The sequence below is a fragment of the Pezoporus wallicus genome, unplaced genomic scaffold (genome assembly GCF_028554395.1).
Source record: "Pezoporus wallicus isolate ANWC-B61680 ecotype Strahan unplaced genomic scaffold, APGP_CSIRO_Pwel_v1 contig_2870, whole genome shotgun sequence".
NCBI classification, from domain to species: domain Eukaryota; kingdom Metazoa; phylum Chordata; class Aves; order Psittaciformes; family Psittacidae; genus Pezoporus; species Pezoporus wallicus.
In genome coordinates, this window is record NW_026636990.1 from 499,452 (window position 1) to 519,421 (window position 19,970).

Below are 19,970 nucleotides of genomic sequence, written 5' to 3' on the forward strand. Positions count from 1 at the left end.
GACTGTCTGCTGGGGCAGTTGAGGTTGAAAACACATTTCCAAGCTTGCAGTGGAGGACGACAAAACACTGTGGTTCTTTCTACTTACAGATATCATTCAGAATATTGACATACAAAATAAATAAGGTCATTAACACAGATGATAATAATCCAGTGATTTGAAATAATTTTTTTTACACTGGAGACAAAAGCAGTTTATTAGTCCAAAAATTCTGTCTAAAAGTAAAGGCTAGTGATGCAGGAAAACATACAGCACAGAGAGCACTGTTTCACAACCACCTACATCTATCTTTTAAGTTTGTACTTATGCTGCAGTAGTCAGGAGGATTCTTAGGTAATTATGAAGATAATCCTGTCCACCCTTAAAGCATCTGCTTTGGTCTTGCACACAGTCATACTCAGCAAAAACCATCTGGCTTTGAAGACTCAGCATGAAAGGACAATAATCTTTTTTCTTGGTGACATAACCAAGCTGAAGGAACTGCTTTAAATAGCCTTTCACTTGTTTCTTGCATTCAGATCTCGAAAGAGATGAATGCCTAGCAGAGAAGGAATGACCTTTAGTAGTTATGGAAAAACAAACAAACAGCTTTGATGACAGCTAGAGGTTTAGGGGTGGAGAAGGGGAATACTGGGTTTTTAGCAGACCTCTTTGTCAAACGTACATACAGTACGCTAGCCAAGCTGTTCATTCGGCTTGTGCCAGATCAATTTCAGTTCTGCTAGACAGCTGCATCAATCCAGAGTGGCAGAAGACAACAAAGAGTAAGCAGATGCAAGACCACTGCAACTGTCATGTGAACACACTTAAACCAGTTGAATTTTGTATTTGTAACTTTACTCAGCTATCTGTAGTTTACTTACTGAATTGTTGCCACAGTGCATTAACAGGATTCCATAAATTAGATCAGATTCTGTTACAAATGGAAAAAATCCAGTGGTTTTTTTTTTAAATTTAATTTATTTCTATATTGATACAGTATTGCAAAACCCATCCTAATGTTTTAAGTTATCCTTGTTTTCTTTTCCAATTCTACATTATTGGACCTAACAATAGTTTGCAACCCATGTGTAAAACTGTTAAAACAGTGCTTATTGTGACTGGTACACTAAAAATGCACAAACCTTTAAAATAAGAAGGTGCATATCTCTGAATTTTATTTTAAGTAATTTTTAAAGAAAGACAAACTACTTTTGTTTCTAAGAACAGGAGTGATAATAATTCAACAGGACAGGGGACATCTCCTTGGAGCTAACTGCTCATGCAATTTGGCCTGTTGTAAAGGATGTAGCCTCTACATGCTAATTAGACATCATTTCCTCATTTTATTTATGTCACAGAGGTGTTAAAAGGTGAGAAATTCAAAATTACTTAAAAAAAGTCTTAAACTCATCATATACATGCTTCATTCATGCATTTTATCTTACCTGGCACAAAAAAAGCATTCTCTGTAAACCAATTGTATTCTAAGTGGATTCCCAGACGAGCAGCCTTTACAGTAACCAGAAGAACTAAGTAGACAACTGAAACTGTACCTGGAAAAGATCAGAGCCAAACAAACGCCATGAGAAGTAGAAAGTATTTAGCTGTGTTTTATTCCTGCTCTATCCAACTAGTTACCTATAGCCCAAACACTTCCAAGTTGATATCCATTCTTAAAAATACAGGCTATGCTTAAATTTTCTTTTTCTTTGTATCATTTATAGGTCAGAGAGAAAGAATAATGCACTTGAACCCAATGCAAGCTTTCAGCATGTTTAATGTTTTCTAGGTGCTACACTAGTGACAGTGGAAATACCACATCGTAATCCCTGGTGCTGGGCAGCCAGGGAGGATTACAGGCAGTTAACAGGTATGTTCCAGCTTCAGCTGTTAGGATTTTCATTTAATATGAGACAGAGTTGGCCACTGCAGTTACTACAATGTCCATTGAGTCACTGATGTTTTGAACCAAATAGTCCAATGAGATAGGAATGTTTATTGCAGTTGTGAACTTTACACTGGGAGCTAGAAGCTGGTAATGACATTTGACCCCTATTGATTTAACCTCTGTCATAACCTTGGATAACCTTGATTAAGACTGGCTTTGCATTCCATCTCATTGGGTCAGAGGTATCCAGCAATACAGGTAGAGGACTACAAATATGATCACAGATGGGTATAAATGCCTTGCTGTGTCTGCGTATGGGATGGACAGCACAGGATTTTGGCTCTGCCATTTGAAAGAGGTAAGGGCAGAATGGTAACTACCTAAAAATTGAAGAAAACTGTGAAACAGCAAGTAAAGCTACTGCAATGCAACCTGCTGGCCAGTAATACTAAGTCACCAGAGAACAGGCTATAAGTGAAGACAAAGAAACAGCACTTTCACAGTTTGCGATACAGATTCAGGTAAGACATCAACTCATTCTAGCACTATCTCCAAGGTTAAAAAATAAACTGAAGAAATTATCATTTGATTTCACAGAGCATAGTTAAGGAATTAGGAAGATAAAAGGTTCTGTAATTTAGCTTAACAGCTAAAATATTCTGTATTTTCCTAATCATTCAGGTTTCCATGTGTTTAAAAGTAAGTAAAAGTTCTCCATTAAGAATAATTCCAGCATGTCAAAAAATTGCCTTTATTTTTTTCTTGTCCTATCAGATTCAAGGTTTACAAAAATTAAGGCAACTTTGAACAGTTTCTGAATTACATAATAATCTACTGAAGTTATGACAAATTTTGTATTTTAATATTCAGATTCTCAATAAACTTGTTGTCCATGATGTGTCTCTTTTTACAACAGATACAGTTATGGCTAGATCTCACTTGATAAAATATTTTCGTATCCCTAATGTTATATTTAGTTTACTTAAAAACCTTTTTACACAGAAGCACTATCACCCATCTTCTGTGCTATATTATCATCTAGTGGTTCCAGCCACAGTAGATCCAAGCTCTAGCTGTGTGTCCCACTGGAACAGAGGACAAAGTAGACCTTCAATTCCCTGTCCTCTACCTCCTAGGATAAGAGGAAATGACCTCAAATTGTACCAGGTGAGGTTTAGCTTGGGTATTAAAAGAAAAATCTCCACCAAATGGCTATCAAGCATTGGAACACTGTGTTTGAGTCACGATCCTTAGAGGTATTTAAAAGACTGTGTAGATGTAACACTTAGGAACACAGTTTAGTGGTGGACTTGGCAGTGCTGGGTTAACAGCTGGACTTGGTGATTTTAAAGGTCTTTTCCAACCTTCTAACCTAAATGATTCTGTGACTCTATTCTATGATTCTACTCACTGGAGTACCTTTCACTGTTTTCTATACATTTTAACCACAATGAACCAATGCTTTAATAGTATTTCTTACCTACCTAGGACATTAAACTTTGCAAAGAAGGATGGAGACTTTAGATTTAGCAGGGGTAGAAGAATAGCGACCAGGTAGAATGGTACTGTTTGTGATTTGTTCCACCACTTCTCAAAGAGCTCAAAACCTGTATCATTGCCAGAAGAGAACATCACACTGCTGTTCTGTGGTGGGTGACCACTAGCAGCACTTGGACAAATGACTAGAAGAAAGGAAAAGAAAAATATTCCCAGATGAAAAAGGTTTTACTTGCACAGAATCTTCACAGCCAAATCCCATATTTTCTGGAAAGTGTTTTACCTATGAGAAACAGAATCATTTAAAAGCAATATGTGACAATTCAGTCCTTAACCACTTTTTTTAAACTAGGAGTTGAGCACTAAGATTTCACTGCTAGGCACCTTGCACTAAGCTGGCAAGTGCTACGGTTCTTTCAGCAGAGCACAACAAAGATGCTTACTTGTCTGAAGCCTGAGCTGTGGCACAGGATCACATACCTATAGCTAGGTGTCTCCATGCCTACATGCATGTGCTGGAATCATGCCATAGGAATGCACCTTTGCACCTCGCTGCATATTTAGCACTGTAATCTGTCCCTCCACACTTCAGTAAGATCATATGAACCACAATGCAAAAGTATCTATGTACAGAAGAGCTGTGTTATTATCCATTGCTCTGGCAGCACACAAACTAAGGATGAGAAGAAAGGTACTGGAACAACTGAAAGGACTAAAACTCATATGCTGAACCAAAACATCACCTTCGTGCCATGCCATGTGCAAGTACATCACTGCTACACAACGGTGATACGCACCCAAAACACTGCCACATGGTGGCTGATCAACAGCAGCATCTGAAAGTGGCTGGAACAAAAACAACCAACCAAAAAGATCCCGATAAAAATGTGCTCATTCGATTTTTGTTAATATAAGCATTTCTTTCTACTACACGTTTACAAAGTTAAGTGTAAAAATATGAACTTGTCTTCTAGTTCTCATGTCTCAAATTTTAGCATCACCATAGCACTTGATAGCCTCCCTCCCACACTGGCTCTATGCCTGTTCATTGCAAAGGCAAAAGTGTGAAAAGTGTTCTGTCAAATTTACTTCCACTTTTTTATTGCTTTCTCTCCATTGCCTGTAAGTGGATTGTGTCACAGACCTTGAACAATGCTTTTGTTCTTACTGATCTCCTCAGTAGCCCTGAATGCCATGCCAAGAGTCATCTGAACATCTGGCAGCCTTTAACTTTGTGACACATCTGATTTAAATTTTCCAGTTGCTGGAGCATGCTGTGGAATAGTTGTCTATTTTGTCTCCCAAGTTATACCCCCTGCTGCATAATAGGACAGAAAAGCAGAAGCAGCAGCAAACACATGAGAAAGACCACTGCAGCAGCTATTGGCGCCTTCTGGTAAGGACTGTAGGGGAAACAAGATTCAACACTAGTTCAGATACAAATCAACTGGTTTTCAGAATTATTTCTCAACTCCTTTGCCTGACTTCAACAGCTGCTCTCCAGAAACATTACTGCAGCCAGTGTGACACACAGCCACCTGGCTGGTACTGAAAGGCTTCTCCATTCCCAGAAGCGCTCAGGATAGAGAAAATTTTCTACATTACAAAGCACTACATGTTCAGTTACTATATATAGGCAGAGAGATCAGATGCTGACAATGCCCTGCTCCTACCTTCACTGTACATTATTCTGACTGCTTAAGAACTCTCAACAGCCCTATCTCCACACTTGAATGCAGCTTCTTCTCTATGTCATGCAAATGTCAAGAACTCTTCACAAAACTCAAGCAGATGCTCATGTAGGGCCTGGCACTTGTTTATTCTTGCACCCAGCATCATCAAAGCTGTTCTTACAGCATTTCTTTAAACAAGAATACTGCTGCAGAGGTGGTGAGGAGCAAAGATGCCCCAGCTAAGACTTTTAAACTTCAAGCAGATCTGATGTGCTTCAATTTTAGTGTGCAAAAGTTAATCCTCACTGTGTAACTACTGTTAAGAGATCTAACATTCCTGGTTTTAAGGCGGATCTATTTGGGTATAGATAAATTCACAATATACTTTTTAATCCTTATTCCCACTCCTACTTTCTTCTCCCTTCCCCAGCCTTATCCTTCCCTCCCCCCACCCCCCCGAAATCATTAAGCTTTCCAAGTGTATAGCTCTTTGTGGAAGTACAAATCCTAGACAGAAAATTACTTTTTTGGTTTTGTTTGAAAAAGGTAGGTAGAACTAATAATATACACTTTATAACTGAAATGTGGTTAGGTATGGAAGCATGAAGATTTTGCCTTTAAACCGCCACCCCAAATCAGGAACACTTATTAGTGTTTCTTACCTTTATTACTTCCATTCGTACCAGGAACAATATCTGTTACATTAATGTCATGAACAAAGTCTGAAAAGAAGAAAATCTTACTATCAGTGTCCCAGCTTTTTATCTGTTGACTTGATAAAAATTAAGGAAGGTAGCATTTTGGAAAACTACATCAAAACTGTGATACATCAGACTGTACTCCCTCCAACTCCAAGATGGTTTAAGTCTCACTGTCTACAGTCATCTTCAGTAGTATTTTGTTTCCAGTACACCCACTCCTATGCTGTTTTACTGCTCTGCCACACCAGGTATTTCCAAGTTTCTGCAGTTTCCAGTATCAGAATATTGGAAAGTGATTTCCTTATATTTATGTATATATACACAGAAAATGCCCTTCAGCTTGGAAATTTAATTAGTATGTCTCTGGCTAAAATTTGCTTCTGTTGCATGTGGGTGTATTATGCATACATAAAATCAACTGAGGCAGAAGGCCTCAGACTTTTAAAATGCAATTAGCAGCAGCTTGTTTCTCATAAAAAAGGCAAAATGTATTGTGGGAAGAAAACAGTTTTTGTTTCTTCATCATGTTTTATGACACCCTGAATCACAATTGAGTGTTTATACTTACTGATACCAGGTCAGTGTATACAACAATCAGCAGACTGAACCGATCCCATTCATCACTTCCTCACTTCACCAGTGTTTTGTGTTGCTACTTAAAAAAGTACATGGTATGAAGCCAGGATAAGAACTGACAGGTCTTACAGAATTAGAGGACTTTAAAGTTTGTTATAGATGGAAAGCCAATTTATGCTTCCCCTGTGCTTAAAAAGTGTTTTAGGGCTAGCACTTGCATGTGTGCATTTATTTCTGTTTCATAAAGCAAATACAGAAACACAGGACACCATGTTAAAAAAAAAAAAAAAAAAAAAAGACAACAAATCATACCTGGCTTAAAGTTCTTGCATTCTTTGCAAATTACTACTTTCTAGACCATCCTTCCTCAGGAGATCAATTTTTTCCCACCTGAACTGTGTGTGCAAATTGTTTAAAAAGTCATCTGAATGCAGCAGAATTAAACATCATACCCTGCTTTGAATAACTTGGAAAGCTGGAAAATGCCATAGTGTCAAATCTACATCCTATTACCCATTTTATAACTACTAATTAAGTAGCCACAATGATAGCTGGGACAGGAATTCAATGATTACTTATCAGAGAGCAAACAATTTAAATAACCCCAAACAAATATAGATAAGTGATACATTAACATGCTAAACCCAGGGAAAAGGAGGATTTTTTTTCCTAGAAAAAGAACTGTTTTGTTAATTCTGGTGTTTGCTTAACAGAATTGGAATTACTTGGTTTAGAGCAATTCAGGGTTAAAGAACTAACCTTATTTAAACAAACAAACAAAACCAAACCTAAACAAAAACCCAAACAAAAAAAAAACCCCAAACAACAAAGTCTAAAATGAAATGGCCTTAACAATGTATGAATTAGGTCAGATGTTAAATACATCAGTCATTAACCAATAAACTATGTCCTTCAGGGATGGTGGGAACTCTAAGGTAGTGTCTGCACTGTTATTTGCCTCAGATTTGTTAATTACCTTCAAAACAGAAACTCTTAAATCTTAGTTGTACTATTCAACGCTATGAGTCAGGTTTTCAAAGCTCTCAATTCCATCACTTATTCCCACAACTCTACATACATAATTGATTGTATCCACAAAGGCTTGTGTGTCTGTGCACGTACAAGGGTGAAAACAACCAGTATATTTTCTTTCATAGCAATGCCAGATTAAGAACTGCTCTTTCACTGTGCTAAAGTTCTTTCTTCCTTCAGGGACACTTGCAAAGATTTTCAATATGGCAACACTTTAAGTGTGTTTGTTGAAATCTAGATTTTTCTTCATTGATCTGGATCATTCCAACAGCCTAGCCTGTTATATGGCTGCTCAAATGGTTACACCCATGCAAACAAGGAGGGACTGAAAACACAAAGTGGAAACAAGCAACCAGGTTTGGGTTGTTTAACCTACACCAAGAAGCCTCATTACTGACATGCAAATCAGATCACTGGCCCTTTGTCTTCCATTAAAACCACTTTAAGAGAAAAACTGAGAAACTTTTTTTGAAAACATACATAACTCTGCTCATAACTCCCCACACTGCTACTTATTCTTGCTTGACTTTTCACTCACAGCAACAGAAAAATCAAGATAAAGTAAAATAGACAATGATTTTTCAGTATAAATCAAAGTCTTGATCTTTTCACAAGACAGCTGTAAATGTTAATCAAAATATGTATACTTACTGTATATAAACTTTCCTGTGTTGAACAGAAAGTTGGACATAAGCACCCAATAAACAACCATGGCTCCAACAAGCGATACCATAGAAAATAAGAGGCTTGACCACTGACCAAAGGATCCAAAGTAATACTTGCAAACATCTGGGAATTCCCAGTTTGAGGTATCTAATAAAGCTGAAGAACATACAAAAACATAGAAACACACCCAAATAAAATGTTGTATTAGAATCAGTAGAACTCTTGATGACAGGATGTTTTTGTTTCAGAATACTACTACTCTGAGTACTTCCAGAAGCGCCAGAATAAGACGTGGTAAAAATGTAGCTATGCATTTGCAGCTAAAGCCTTTTGCAGAAGTTATGGCAAAGTACATCAGACCATGAACTAGTCCTCAACAATGCCCAGAAATGAGCTGTCACGAACTGGAGGTCTTAACTGCCTTTATTTGAGGAAGTGAAGGGTTAGTTTATGCATAAAAGCACCAACTACAAGTGATGCAAGATGTGTTTCGAACAACAGAAGTACATTCTAAGCAGAACCACTGTCAGTGAAGCAATTGTCTGTAAATTGCTTCCAAAACACATTGTATACAAATAATAGTGTACAGGCATACGAAACGGTGAATACAGCTATAGCCCACATATTCCACTACGGAACATGACCAGAAATACATGTAGAGAACTGGACAGTGCTTATAGAGAAGAAGGGAAGACTCCTAACTCCCATATGTCACCAAACACTTAATAAGTGAACACATGAAACTTTGCTTACTAAGAGTTTGGGTTTGGCTATAATACTTAGGTCCCAAGGAACTGAAGGATAATCTAATAAGGGAACACAGACATTTAGCTTACAGAGCTTAGTTCCAGACTACAAAAATACAAAGACATTCAAAGGAACAGCTTTTATTTGCAGGTTAGGTCTAACATACTGTAAAGATACAGGCAAACTAAGAACCTATCAGATCTCTGTATTTCACTTAATGGTAATATTTGCACTATGAGGCTTCGTATTTCTTACGTATCATTTTGCGCGATTTCACAACTCTGTAGCAGCAATAAAGAGTCAAAATACCCATCAGTAAGATGAGAATGATTCCAGAAGTAAAGCCTGCCTGTTAAGAGAGAAAAACAGTTTAGTTTATCTATCAGCAACACTACAGAAAATGAACAGCAAGCTGTGTTGCCAAAACCATTTTCATACACATACATTTTTCATAGTGTTACCTGTTTTATTCCCCATGGGATACTTAATATAGATGTACCCATCATTGTGTTCCATATCATAAATCTAGGAAGAAAAAAAAAAAGACAGTGAATAATATAAGAAGCACTCTTATGTCATACTATCCTTACAGCCACAATATAGTTATGCATTATAGAACAATCAATACATTTTCTGGCTAATACATGGCAAGGTGCTTAACATACATTGTCACTATACTGGAGTTTTTACCATAGCCATCTGTGCAACTGTCAACTCTAAAAGCAGTTCCTAGTGGACTGTACACGTAGATTTCATCAGGAGCTGGAAGTACATGATCAGGAGCAATCTAACAAATGGATAAAAACCAAGACTTGTTAGTAACACCAAAGTAACTATTGTCCCAAATACATTAAGCCAACTATTGTAAATTACAAAACCTTTCCATGAAATTACATAAAAAAAAAAGGTGCACTACATTAATTTTCTCCCCATAAAAACCTCCTAGTTGATAAATTTTTAGTAGAGTGCAGGAAAATATATTTTTCTTCTGCAAAATGTCTGTAATACACTATGTACAGCTCTTGCTAGTTCAATCATAGCAGCTGACCACTGCTTAAATCCACTTACAGGTGGAAGAAATGAGTACACACATCTGGGCAGCCTGAACCGCTGTTACAAAGCTCAAGCTGTTTTTATGTTTTCGTTGGGTGGTGAAGGCATTGCACAAGAAGTCAGTCATGGCTTGTGATAACACAAGACCTTGTTAAGGCACTCAGCTACTAGATATTTACTTTAAGGCAAGCTGCAGAGTCACTCTCCCACTGCCTTCACGTGTACTTCTTTTATAAATCTAGGCTGTGGAAGACTCAACATGCCAAAGACCACTCAGTTTATCTGGTCCTGCCTTTGCCTTACCAATGCCCTGTCTGCAGGAGACGTGAGCCTGCTATAGTAATGAATTCGCTTATTCATTGCTGAAGCTTCATCAGTGACTCTTTGCATGTCACCATTCACACCGACTATGTTTGTAGGCTCCACATGAAATGGTCTAAAGGAGGAGACAAAGAAGGAGAAGGAAAATATTTAAAACCCTAGAACACAAAAGCTAACATACAAGCCAGAGCACATCACTCAGGATGAGTCTGTCATTCAGACACAAAATAAATGCAAAAATATCAGTGCCAGGAGGGAAGCTGCCATCCATGAAAGAAGCACGTTTACATTGTCCATATTAAAATGGCCTCTTGCCCAGATTCTGTGGGGCACCTTAACATCAAAATTCAGACCTAATATTCAGCCTATTAATTCTCAACAATGAGTCACACCAGAACTACATGTTAATAAGCTTGGTCAAGCCCATTAATGCTTATAATCAACCAGTGCTGCCAGAACTAGTGATGAGGAACATTGGTACAGACAGAAAGCGTGAGAATGCAAAAGCAGAAAAGAGATGGAGAGGACGGAGAGGAACGAGCAGTGGTAATGAGGGCCACCTAGGAACTACTAATCCATCCAAAAACACTGTATAAAATTGTGTTCACTGTGGAAGGAATCAAGTCCAAATAACTCCATGTGCTCATACCATTTTTAAGTCAATGCAACCAGGAATGGAATTTATTACATAACATGGAACAACGGATGTCCATCTGCAGTTTTGAAACAGCTTCATGACTTCCCTTCAGATTTAATTGAGATAAACATGGAGAACAGACCGTCAGCAACAGAAATCCTACATCTCTCATACAGAGATGTACAGAACACAGGGCTATCTACCCTCTTCCTCAGCTGAGTTAAGATTGCAGGCATGGTGACAGGTACTGAAGGAGAGAGCAGAAAAACCACACGCCCCCTGGCTTCCCTGCTCACATGCAGCTACACAGCAAGCAGAGTGAAAGACATTCCTAAAGTTACAACACAACGTAAATCTAGCTTAATGCAAGGGGTGCTACCAGAGATATGCAACCCAAACAAAACACTGCAGAGACTTTTTTTTTTTTAATCAAGGCATACTATCCTGTTGCTTAAACATTCACTCCTAGCTCTGACAGGCTAATTTCTTAACAATAGAGGGGACTATAAGCCTTGATAGAGGGGTTTGGGTTTTTTTCTTTTTCACGTTCTTTTAATTCCTAAAGCAAGTCAACAGCTTTCTGATCTTATTCTTCAGGCTGATGTTAAAATCACTCAGAAACAAGAATCACCCAAACCCCACTGAAGTACGTATCACAACAAGTTTCAGGCTACGAAAAGCAGAAATTAAATTAGCAATAAATCCATGCCATATTTCCTCTAATATAAGCAAAGTCTGTTTGAATTGACTGTTTTTCAATACCCATCAGATTACAAAGGAACTTGGTCAACCCCTCCAGCCTCAGCTTTCAATACGGTGACAAAGGTCCCATTCTCTTTCCCAGTGAATCATTAGGCATTTGCACCATGGCACTACCTTTTATCTGGAAGGAAGAAAAGGAATACAGCTCTGAAGCTGGTCATTGTATCTCTAGAAGAGATAAAGGTAGGTCCTTATTCCTGTTTGCTTAAGTGGACACAACAAGTAAGAGTATTTACTGGTCTAATAAAAACTGACGAAGTGGAAACCAGATAAAAATAACTTCCTTCTCCACAAATTCACCTTCAACTTAGACTTCATTAATTCTTATGTCTTCCTTCATTGTGGAAAAAATGGCTTAGCAATGAAAATGAATACACTTTCAATTTTTAAGACATTCTCAACTCTCCCCCCCCCCCCCCCCCCCCCCCATCTGTGACATGAAAGGAGAAATTCCCATTTTGTGTGTGGACTTCTGTGTTTATAAGGACTGTGGTGTCCTTATAAACAATTAAGAGAGATACCACAATTAAACAGGAGTAAATTTTAAGCAATACCTTTATTACCCAAATCAGAGGCACACAGGGCTGATCCCATAGGTATGTAATGTACAGAAATACTCAACAATTGTCTAAAGGATTTCACTTGTGCTAGGTTAGAATTTATTGGGCTGATCCAATCATCAGACACTGCTAAAAAAGTCTCATTACAAGACCTGTAAAAGGAAGACTGTAGTTATGAAAACAGGAAATGTAATATGTTGTAATGCCTCCCCACTGCCAGTCCTCTCTCTGCTTTCTTTTTAGATCACTGGCATGCATATTTAGAACACTTAAAAGTATGTGTTCTGCTAATTATACGGCAGCTGCATAGTGTGAAGAGCTTCATGAAGACTACCTATTTCCCATCTCCAGTTAATATTATCAGTGCAACCCCATGAGCTTCCACTGCTACTATGGAAAAATTACACTGAGACAAAGTCTGCATTTTGTTTCAAAGCTAGCAGATCCACAGCAAAGATCTCCTTCACAAGGCTGTTCAACAACTGCCAACACAGATGTCAACGAAAACTGTTCCAGTCTGGAAAAAGGTGGAAGGTTACTTTTTAAAGCAATTCCAGTTAAAGCCATGGATGATTTTAAAATTAAAATATCAGAAAACAGGAATACATCATCTTATTTTACAGAGAAAGTAGTGTTGTTAATCAACAATCAAATATCAAGAAAAATATTCATGTAAAGCAAAAAATGTATATGTCTATGGGAAATAAATTCCTTAGAGGATGATGTTTCATTTTCTCCTGTATTATTAACAGAATCTAGACTGAAAAGCAATTTATGGTCTAGCACAAAACAAAAGGGTATGATTCAGAATCCAGTGTATAGGTTTGGAAAAAAATAATTAATGAACCCTGAAGAAATTCTACGTGTTTGTGGCTGCTGCTTCCTGCCTGGAGGAGTACACATATTTAACACCGCTAGTACTTAGTCTGTTTCCCCTCTTATCCCTTCTGGTACACATCTGTTAAAAATGATCTAAAACAGCAATTTTCCTCAGGATACAACTGCACCTCTAGTCTTATGGAGCAAGTGACTGTATTAAAGTAGACTGTCTACCCATCAGTTTCATGGTTGGTTGAGATCTCTTTGAAAATATCAGTCTGACATGGAAGCTACGTGGGCAGGCTGGGGTGCAACCTTCCTCCCTGATCTACCCTAGGACAGGGCAGCACTCAGTCTAGGAATCAAGGTAATTTCCCAGCCCCCAGCTACACCCATGTCAAAGACTGGCTGTAGGGCATAATCAAAAGTCTGAGAAGCTCTCAAAGACTCAAAGAAGTTCTCAAAACCTGAGATTTTCAAAGCCCAAAGCATCTAAACTTGACAAATTCTTCTCAGGGATCTTGAGTCTAGCAGACAAGTACTCTGTACATGCAAGCATCAGCAGCTGCAACAGATTCCTAGAAAACTTTCTGATTTATACAAGTAACCACATTCTCTCTCTTGCATGGCAGAATGATTATGAAAAGGATGTGGGACAATGTCATCTGGGGGAAAGGGAGACATTACATGACTGGAGGGTGTGACAATGCAAAACAGCACTGACAATTTCTATGCGTTGAGATAGACTATAGTGCCAAATGACTTTATTATACCCATACTGAAAAACACAATTCCAATTTATATTTGAATAGCTTCCTGAAAAACAATGGGTTTTTTTGTTTGTTTTTGGTTTGTTTTTTTTTTTTACCAGGGCAAACACACTGTTAAAATACAGCTGTTTTCCCACAACACAATGAGTGCACAAGATGCAGGATCTCATGCAGGAGTTCCACACCTTTCATGTACTATACCATGCACATGTACATCAGAAACAATTCCCAGAAAACCTCCACCTACACTCATCTGCTAGATATTTCTCATGCATACAACGAACAGTTAATATGAATTCTAGTGCTGGTTTGGGAAAAAAGAGGGCTGTCTAAACTTGCTCACATTACAAACTTTGGTGGCAATTTTGCAAGAAAAATGAAGAGATGTTCATGACTCATGTTGTTTCCAAATATTGCTGGAAGTATTTGCAAAGTTCAAGTGATGGATTTGAATGGATGGGGGAACAGCACAATAGGAAAATTTGTCTGGCAAACTACAAAAAAATGGTTCTAGACATCTGATCCAAAGTAGTGGTCTGAGTATTGAGCTGTTACAGTATAATGCAATTTTCTGTGCCAGTGTGTCTTTTGGATCTACATGATATTAATGACTTCACATTACACAAACTTTTCATATTTAAATAAACATGAAAAAAATTATCTTCTTTACAGGTGGCTTAACAATTTCTTTCCTCTCCTCCAAAGAAATGAGGAGCCACTTATTTTAGCTTATTGCACGTATTTCTTTGACACCCCACACCAATCAGTTACTTTTGAAGGATGCGATAGGATTATTACACAAAAATAAAGCTAGTTAATTCCTGTGGCTTTACTGCCTTATTAAGTTACCAAATTATTACAGGAGTACTTTATATAGTGCAGGAGAAACTAAGGAGTAAAACTGATGGAAATTAAAGTAAAGAGAAAAAGTAGTAAGATGACAACTATATTCATTGGTTGCTATTTCTAAATTGGGAACTGCGTATCAGGATAGGAACATTACAGACGCCTGTGTGCTTCTCCTCAGGAAAACCGTTCCAAAGAATTCAACGACTGCCTTGATTTTTACTTTGTGAGCTGTCTGAATTTACCTAAGCATTGTGAACAGTATGCTTACTTTATCCTATAAGATCTTAAGTCTCTTGGCAATACATTTAACTTAAAACTTTTTGCACACTCCTATCACCATTGTCATGATAATGCTTATGACCACACAAGCATCTTAAAATGTTGCATGCAGAACCAAAATAACCTTTCAGACGAAAATACTAAGCCATCGCTGTTGCTTACAGGAAACACATTTTAACAAATAAAGAATCACAAGCTTTACCATACCACATTTCAAGAACTGTTTCCTCTTATGTAGCAAAGGCAAAGCTATTCTGCTTTTCTGTGACAAAGTACGAAGGTTCTTAACCAAGAAGGTTTAAATTTTTCCCAGCTATGAAGCAGTAATACAATGTTATTATATTACTTATTATTATATAATAAGTGCTAGCAAAAATGCAGGCAACGGAGTAAAAAGACCACGTGAGCATGGAAATGTAAAAGCATTATGCCTGCAGAACTGAATAGGCAGTTTTGCACAGGTTAGTCCTGACCATTGTCTACCTTTAGTAAGTTGAAAGAACTTTGAAAATAAAAGGGAACTAATCACTTCTGCCTGAAAAAGGCTTCTGTAGCTGCTACCTACAGACACTGTTTAATTTATAACTTTTTAATTTCACCTACTGATCTACATCATGTGAGAACACTTCGGTAGTTCATGAACAATAAAAAAAAGGAAGAAGGCTTGATCTCCCTTTAGCAGGGAGCATTGTCAAGGTTTATCATATGCAAAACAACCAACACAAAACATCATTTGTTTCTTTGAAGGTTCAGGTATTCCTGAAGACAACTGCAGTATCTGTTGACAATGAGTAGATGTAAAGCGCAGTCAGGAGAAAAACCAGAAACTCCCTCTCTTGCATACAATAATTATCAATAAGCCACTGCAGCAGTGACATACAAGCTTTTAAAGGGACCTACAAAATAGGTAAAGCACACCTAATATGGTGTAATTCAGGTCACTGTGGAGAACAATAACATCCTCTTCAAAAGGATTAAGACTGGCTTTATATTTCCCAAAATTAGCAACAGAATACAAGACAAAATAATTTACAACTCTAAAAGAACAACTGTCTTATTGTTCTTAGGTAAACACTGAAATGCAAGCCTTTCAAAAATTCCAAATCCTTCAAGCTGTTAAGTAAACCAAATAACTATGCAAATGCCGTTAAATCTCAAACAACCCAAGCAAAAGAACAGAACAGCACTAATATGGACAAACAATGATTATTAGAAATCACACAAAACACTTCCAAGAGCTACCCCAGTCAAAGCAAAATGACCACCCACGAATGTCTGATAAAATTTCTGAATAGTGAGTTAAAGTGGAAAAAACTAAGCAGAGCAAATCATGTGCTATTGCACATGCACCCCACTGGATACTTCCATGCATGATAAACATCTCTACTCCCTAAAGCTCCAAGGAAGAAGCCCTTCAAACCACTCACTGCTGTGACCGTGACTGACATAGATGCTGATGGCCTCTTCTTCCTTTTTGTAAAGGCTGTATCTGCCTCTTCTAATATGCAGAGATGCAGTTCAACTGTCTTTGGCCCCACTATGATTTGCACGCTTTCCTGATATCCCAGAGCTCATGCCCTTCATCTTTGTGCTTCTGCGTGCCTGAAAGGCAGACGACTAGGTCGTAGAAAATGAGAGAATAAACTGAAGGGAGACACAATAAGGACAAAGCGGACAGATCTGCAAAGCTGAAAGTTGTGGAGGTGGGAACATAATCTTAGTACACACTTCCGGTTTTGGTGGGGGGAACTTAATGCCAAAAGCTATGACACTTCATGAAGCCAGGTCTCCAAATTTTAGAAATCACAAGAAAATGAAAAAAAAACCCCACACAATGAAGAAACAACACCTAACCTCACTTTTGAAAAGTGAATCTTGGCATTTTGATATATCACAAAAGTGAAAACTTCTCTTGTTGCTATTGTATCACCACACTGCCTGAAATCCACTGCTCTTCAAACAGAACACATACTTCCTCCATCACAAGGAACTCCCAAATGCTCATATAAATTAGCAGTTGTCTTATGCCAGGAGGACCATCAGGGGCTCACACAGTCTTTGGAAAGAAGATAAGGCAAGAATTAATTTTGTGCATTTCCTCTTCCCACATGAAAGTGCTCCACTGTTTCTTAACTTTTATATACAGAATTCTGCAGGCTTCTACACCTGTGCTCCCTGTGTTCCTCAGGGCTCAATCAGACCCTTATCCTCCTTCCTTTGCTCGCAGAGAAAAGAGATTGTTTAGTCGCTGGCTAACGTGTAAGTTTGCTCTCTTGGCTAACCAAAGCTGCGGGCTAAGACAGCAGCAAAACGCTCTCTTTTGACTGAACGTGGGCCCAACAGGAGGATTTTTTTAAACAACAGTGCCATCTTCAGTTCCCTCAGGAAAACTGCTCTACTGAAACATGACGCTGGATGCGAAGTCTAAAAAAAAAAAAAAAAGAGCCATAAACGGGGTCCAAAAGGCAGCAGGGGTTAAAAAAACACCACAAAACCCACAACAGATTGGTGCCTCCAGCTAGGATCAGAAAGGCAGTTCCCACCCCGATCTCAGTTTTGGTTCCAGGACCAGGTCACAGAAATCTTAACTGCAACAGCAGAGGGCACTGCACTATAAGGGCATGTAAGGATAAGACAAGGGAGAATGGCTTTAAAATGAAAGAGGGAGATTTAGATTAGGTATTAGGAAAAAAATCTTTACTGTGAGTGGTGAGGCGCTGGCACAGGTTGCCCAGAGAAAATGTGGCTGCCCCATCCCTGGCAGCATTCAAGGCCAGGATGGATGGGGCTTGGAGCATCAGGTCTGGTGGCAGGTATCCCTGCCCATGGCAAGGGGGTTGGAACTGATTATCTTTAAAGTCCCTTTCAACCCAAACAATTTCATGATTCTAAGTCTCCCACTATGGCCTCCTTTTGGGAATAGAGATGTTAAACTCTAAGAAAACATGCTAAATAACCTCTCAGATATGTATTATTTTTGCAGGCATAGCAAAAACCCTGGGCTCATGAATTTTTCATATTTGCTCAGTCTCAAAAAACAATACATTTTTTTTCCTTAAAGGCAATAAAGGTTGCTCCATTCCCTCAGTGCTAGCCTATACTGTATTTTTCCAGCATGACTTGTAGAATGCATACACACCCATTTACACATACTGACAGTCACTCATCTCCACCATCTGTCAAGCTTTCTTGTATTGTCTCAACATTTCAGTTCACTGTGCTAAATAAAAACCATAATGCTTCAGTATTCACAGGATATTTGGTGTTTGAAGAGCACTTTAAAATCCACATGCCAAGTTCTTGTAAGAACACTCTTTGAAGTGATGTCAATACAAAAGTCTTACAAACAAAACACAGTATGAAGTTCTGTACACCTGGTGCTTAGAAATAATATACAAAGTAGGAACTGCCCACACTCAGACCTTGGTTTCCAAATGTTAGCTTTCCGTCTCTGTAGAATTCTGTTAAACAACTCATTGATATATAATCATTCTGTAGCTTCATGCTTCCTCATACCTTTTGCACTTAAAGTCTTCTGGATTAAACTGTATATTCATGATGCCATAACTGCTTTCATCACCTCCCACAGGAACCAGGAGAGGCTTGGTATCCTCTTCCATATTTGTGATCCTTCTTCTAGATTCCGTTAGCTACTTTGACCTAAAGAAAAAGAAATGAGACAACTACAGGTAAGTAAAATTGTCCCTGCTAGGCATTTAACACTGGCTAAGTCCCACAGCTTCGGAAGCTCGTGGGGTGAAAAGCGTCTTCAACTTGCCACTTGAGAATTCTCATTCCATAATGCAAACATCACAGGGCAATTACACTGGAAACAGTAATTTTTATAACACACTACCCCTTTAAGTTGTCAATGTACAATCATGCTCCAAATCTCTTTTAGCACCACAACAGACAATATAAATTAAAGGAATATGACAGATGCTGTTGCTTATACTGGGACTGAAACAGGTCTGTAAAAAGTGAGGTTCAAAATCCTTTGGGCTAACACAGCTAAGAGTAAAGTCCACCATGTGCAAATTAAGTATATTCATACATAGGTCTTATTTACCTGTTTCCAAAGCATGGGACTTGTTTTCTTACAGCTCCTCTGTAAGACCAGTGTGATTTTTAAAGGAGCTGTATTTCCAGCTTGTAACAGTACAACTGAGAACAATTTATCAGTTATTAGGGACTACTGTTTCACTAAATTACTTCAAACTTTGCAGCAGACACATAGATAGTTTTCCAGTGTATTTCCCATAATAAAGATCAGATTATTGCAGTTTACCGTGTGCAGGCTCTTTGAATTAAAGACAATGAATGGTTTTATAATGCATTAATAATAACGTATTCTATGCATTCAGAGCACTCCTGGCCAAACAATGGGGAGCAGATCGCTTTTAAGTTAATGGAATTCTACTTAGACTGACCTACAGTCCCCACATGGGACTGGCTATGGTCTTGTGTGCAGCTGAACAAATGTAATGGCTTTAACAGCTCTCATTCCCGCTACCTCCTTAAGTTTCTCAACCAGGACTCCTTCTTCAAACAAAAATGGTAGAAGTATCTGCTCTTTCAGTGGGACTGTATCCTGATGATTTAGAATGTTAAAGAGGCTGATGCAAATACATATGAGAACCAGAGCTGGCACAGGGTAAGGAAATACAGCACTGGACATTTGAAATCTGGGGTGACAACGTAAGAAGATAGATAGAAAGAATGAGGTGTGTGTGATGCTTCTGTATCCTTATGGAAATACACTGTGCAAGCCCAGTGCCAGAAATTACATCAACTAAATTAAGCACTGATATGACTCTATCCATTCCTAGCTGTGTGTTGCAAATCCTCTTGCATTAGCTCATCCTGCTAATGCCTCTGGGAAAAAAACCCAAACCAAACAAAAAAAAAAAACAACCCACCCACCCAACCAAACCACAAAACAACAAAAACCTAACCAAACCAAAACCAACAAAAGAATCCAAACAAACCAGCAAAACCCAAAGAATCTGAAGGGAAGGATGAACAAGGAAGCAAAGCTATCATTTTTCAACCATGTCCACTCTGTGGGGTCAAACAGTAGCTATGGGAGCATGGGAAAAATACTGAAAGAGCGCACAGGGAGGAAGGCAGAAGCACACAGATCATTCCTCATCTCACC

The 19,970-nt window shown here is 38.3% G+C and overlaps 1 protein-coding gene across 1 annotated transcript in view; it reads right to left on the reverse strand.

The window, feature by feature from the left end:
- The window catches only part of SLC38A9 (solute carrier family 38 member 9), a 39,556-nt gene extending 21,094 nt beyond the window's left edge, over window positions 1–18,462 (reverse strand). Inside the window, exons 1-9 of the mRNA XM_057402650.1 lie at window positions 18,329–18,462; window positions 10,119–10,251; window positions 9,428–9,549; window positions 9,224–9,287; window positions 9,018–9,111; window positions 8,001–8,171; window positions 5,703–5,762; window positions 3,355–3,552; window positions 1,428–1,535 (exon numbers count right to left, since the gene is read on the reverse strand). Of these exons, the coding sequence (XP_057258633.1) occupies window positions 1,428–1,535; window positions 3,355–3,552; window positions 5,703–5,762; window positions 8,001–8,171; window positions 9,018–9,111; window positions 9,224–9,287; window positions 9,428–9,549; window positions 10,119–10,251; window positions 18,329–18,432 (1,054 nt within the window). The 5' untranslated portion in view covers window positions 18,433–18,462. The remainder of the gene's footprint in view (window positions 1–1,427; window positions 1,536–3,354; window positions 3,553–5,702; window positions 5,763–8,000; window positions 8,172–9,017; window positions 9,112–9,223; window positions 9,288–9,427; window positions 9,550–10,118; window positions 10,252–18,328) is intronic.
- Between the last annotated feature and the right edge of the window lie 1,508 nt (window positions 18,463–19,970).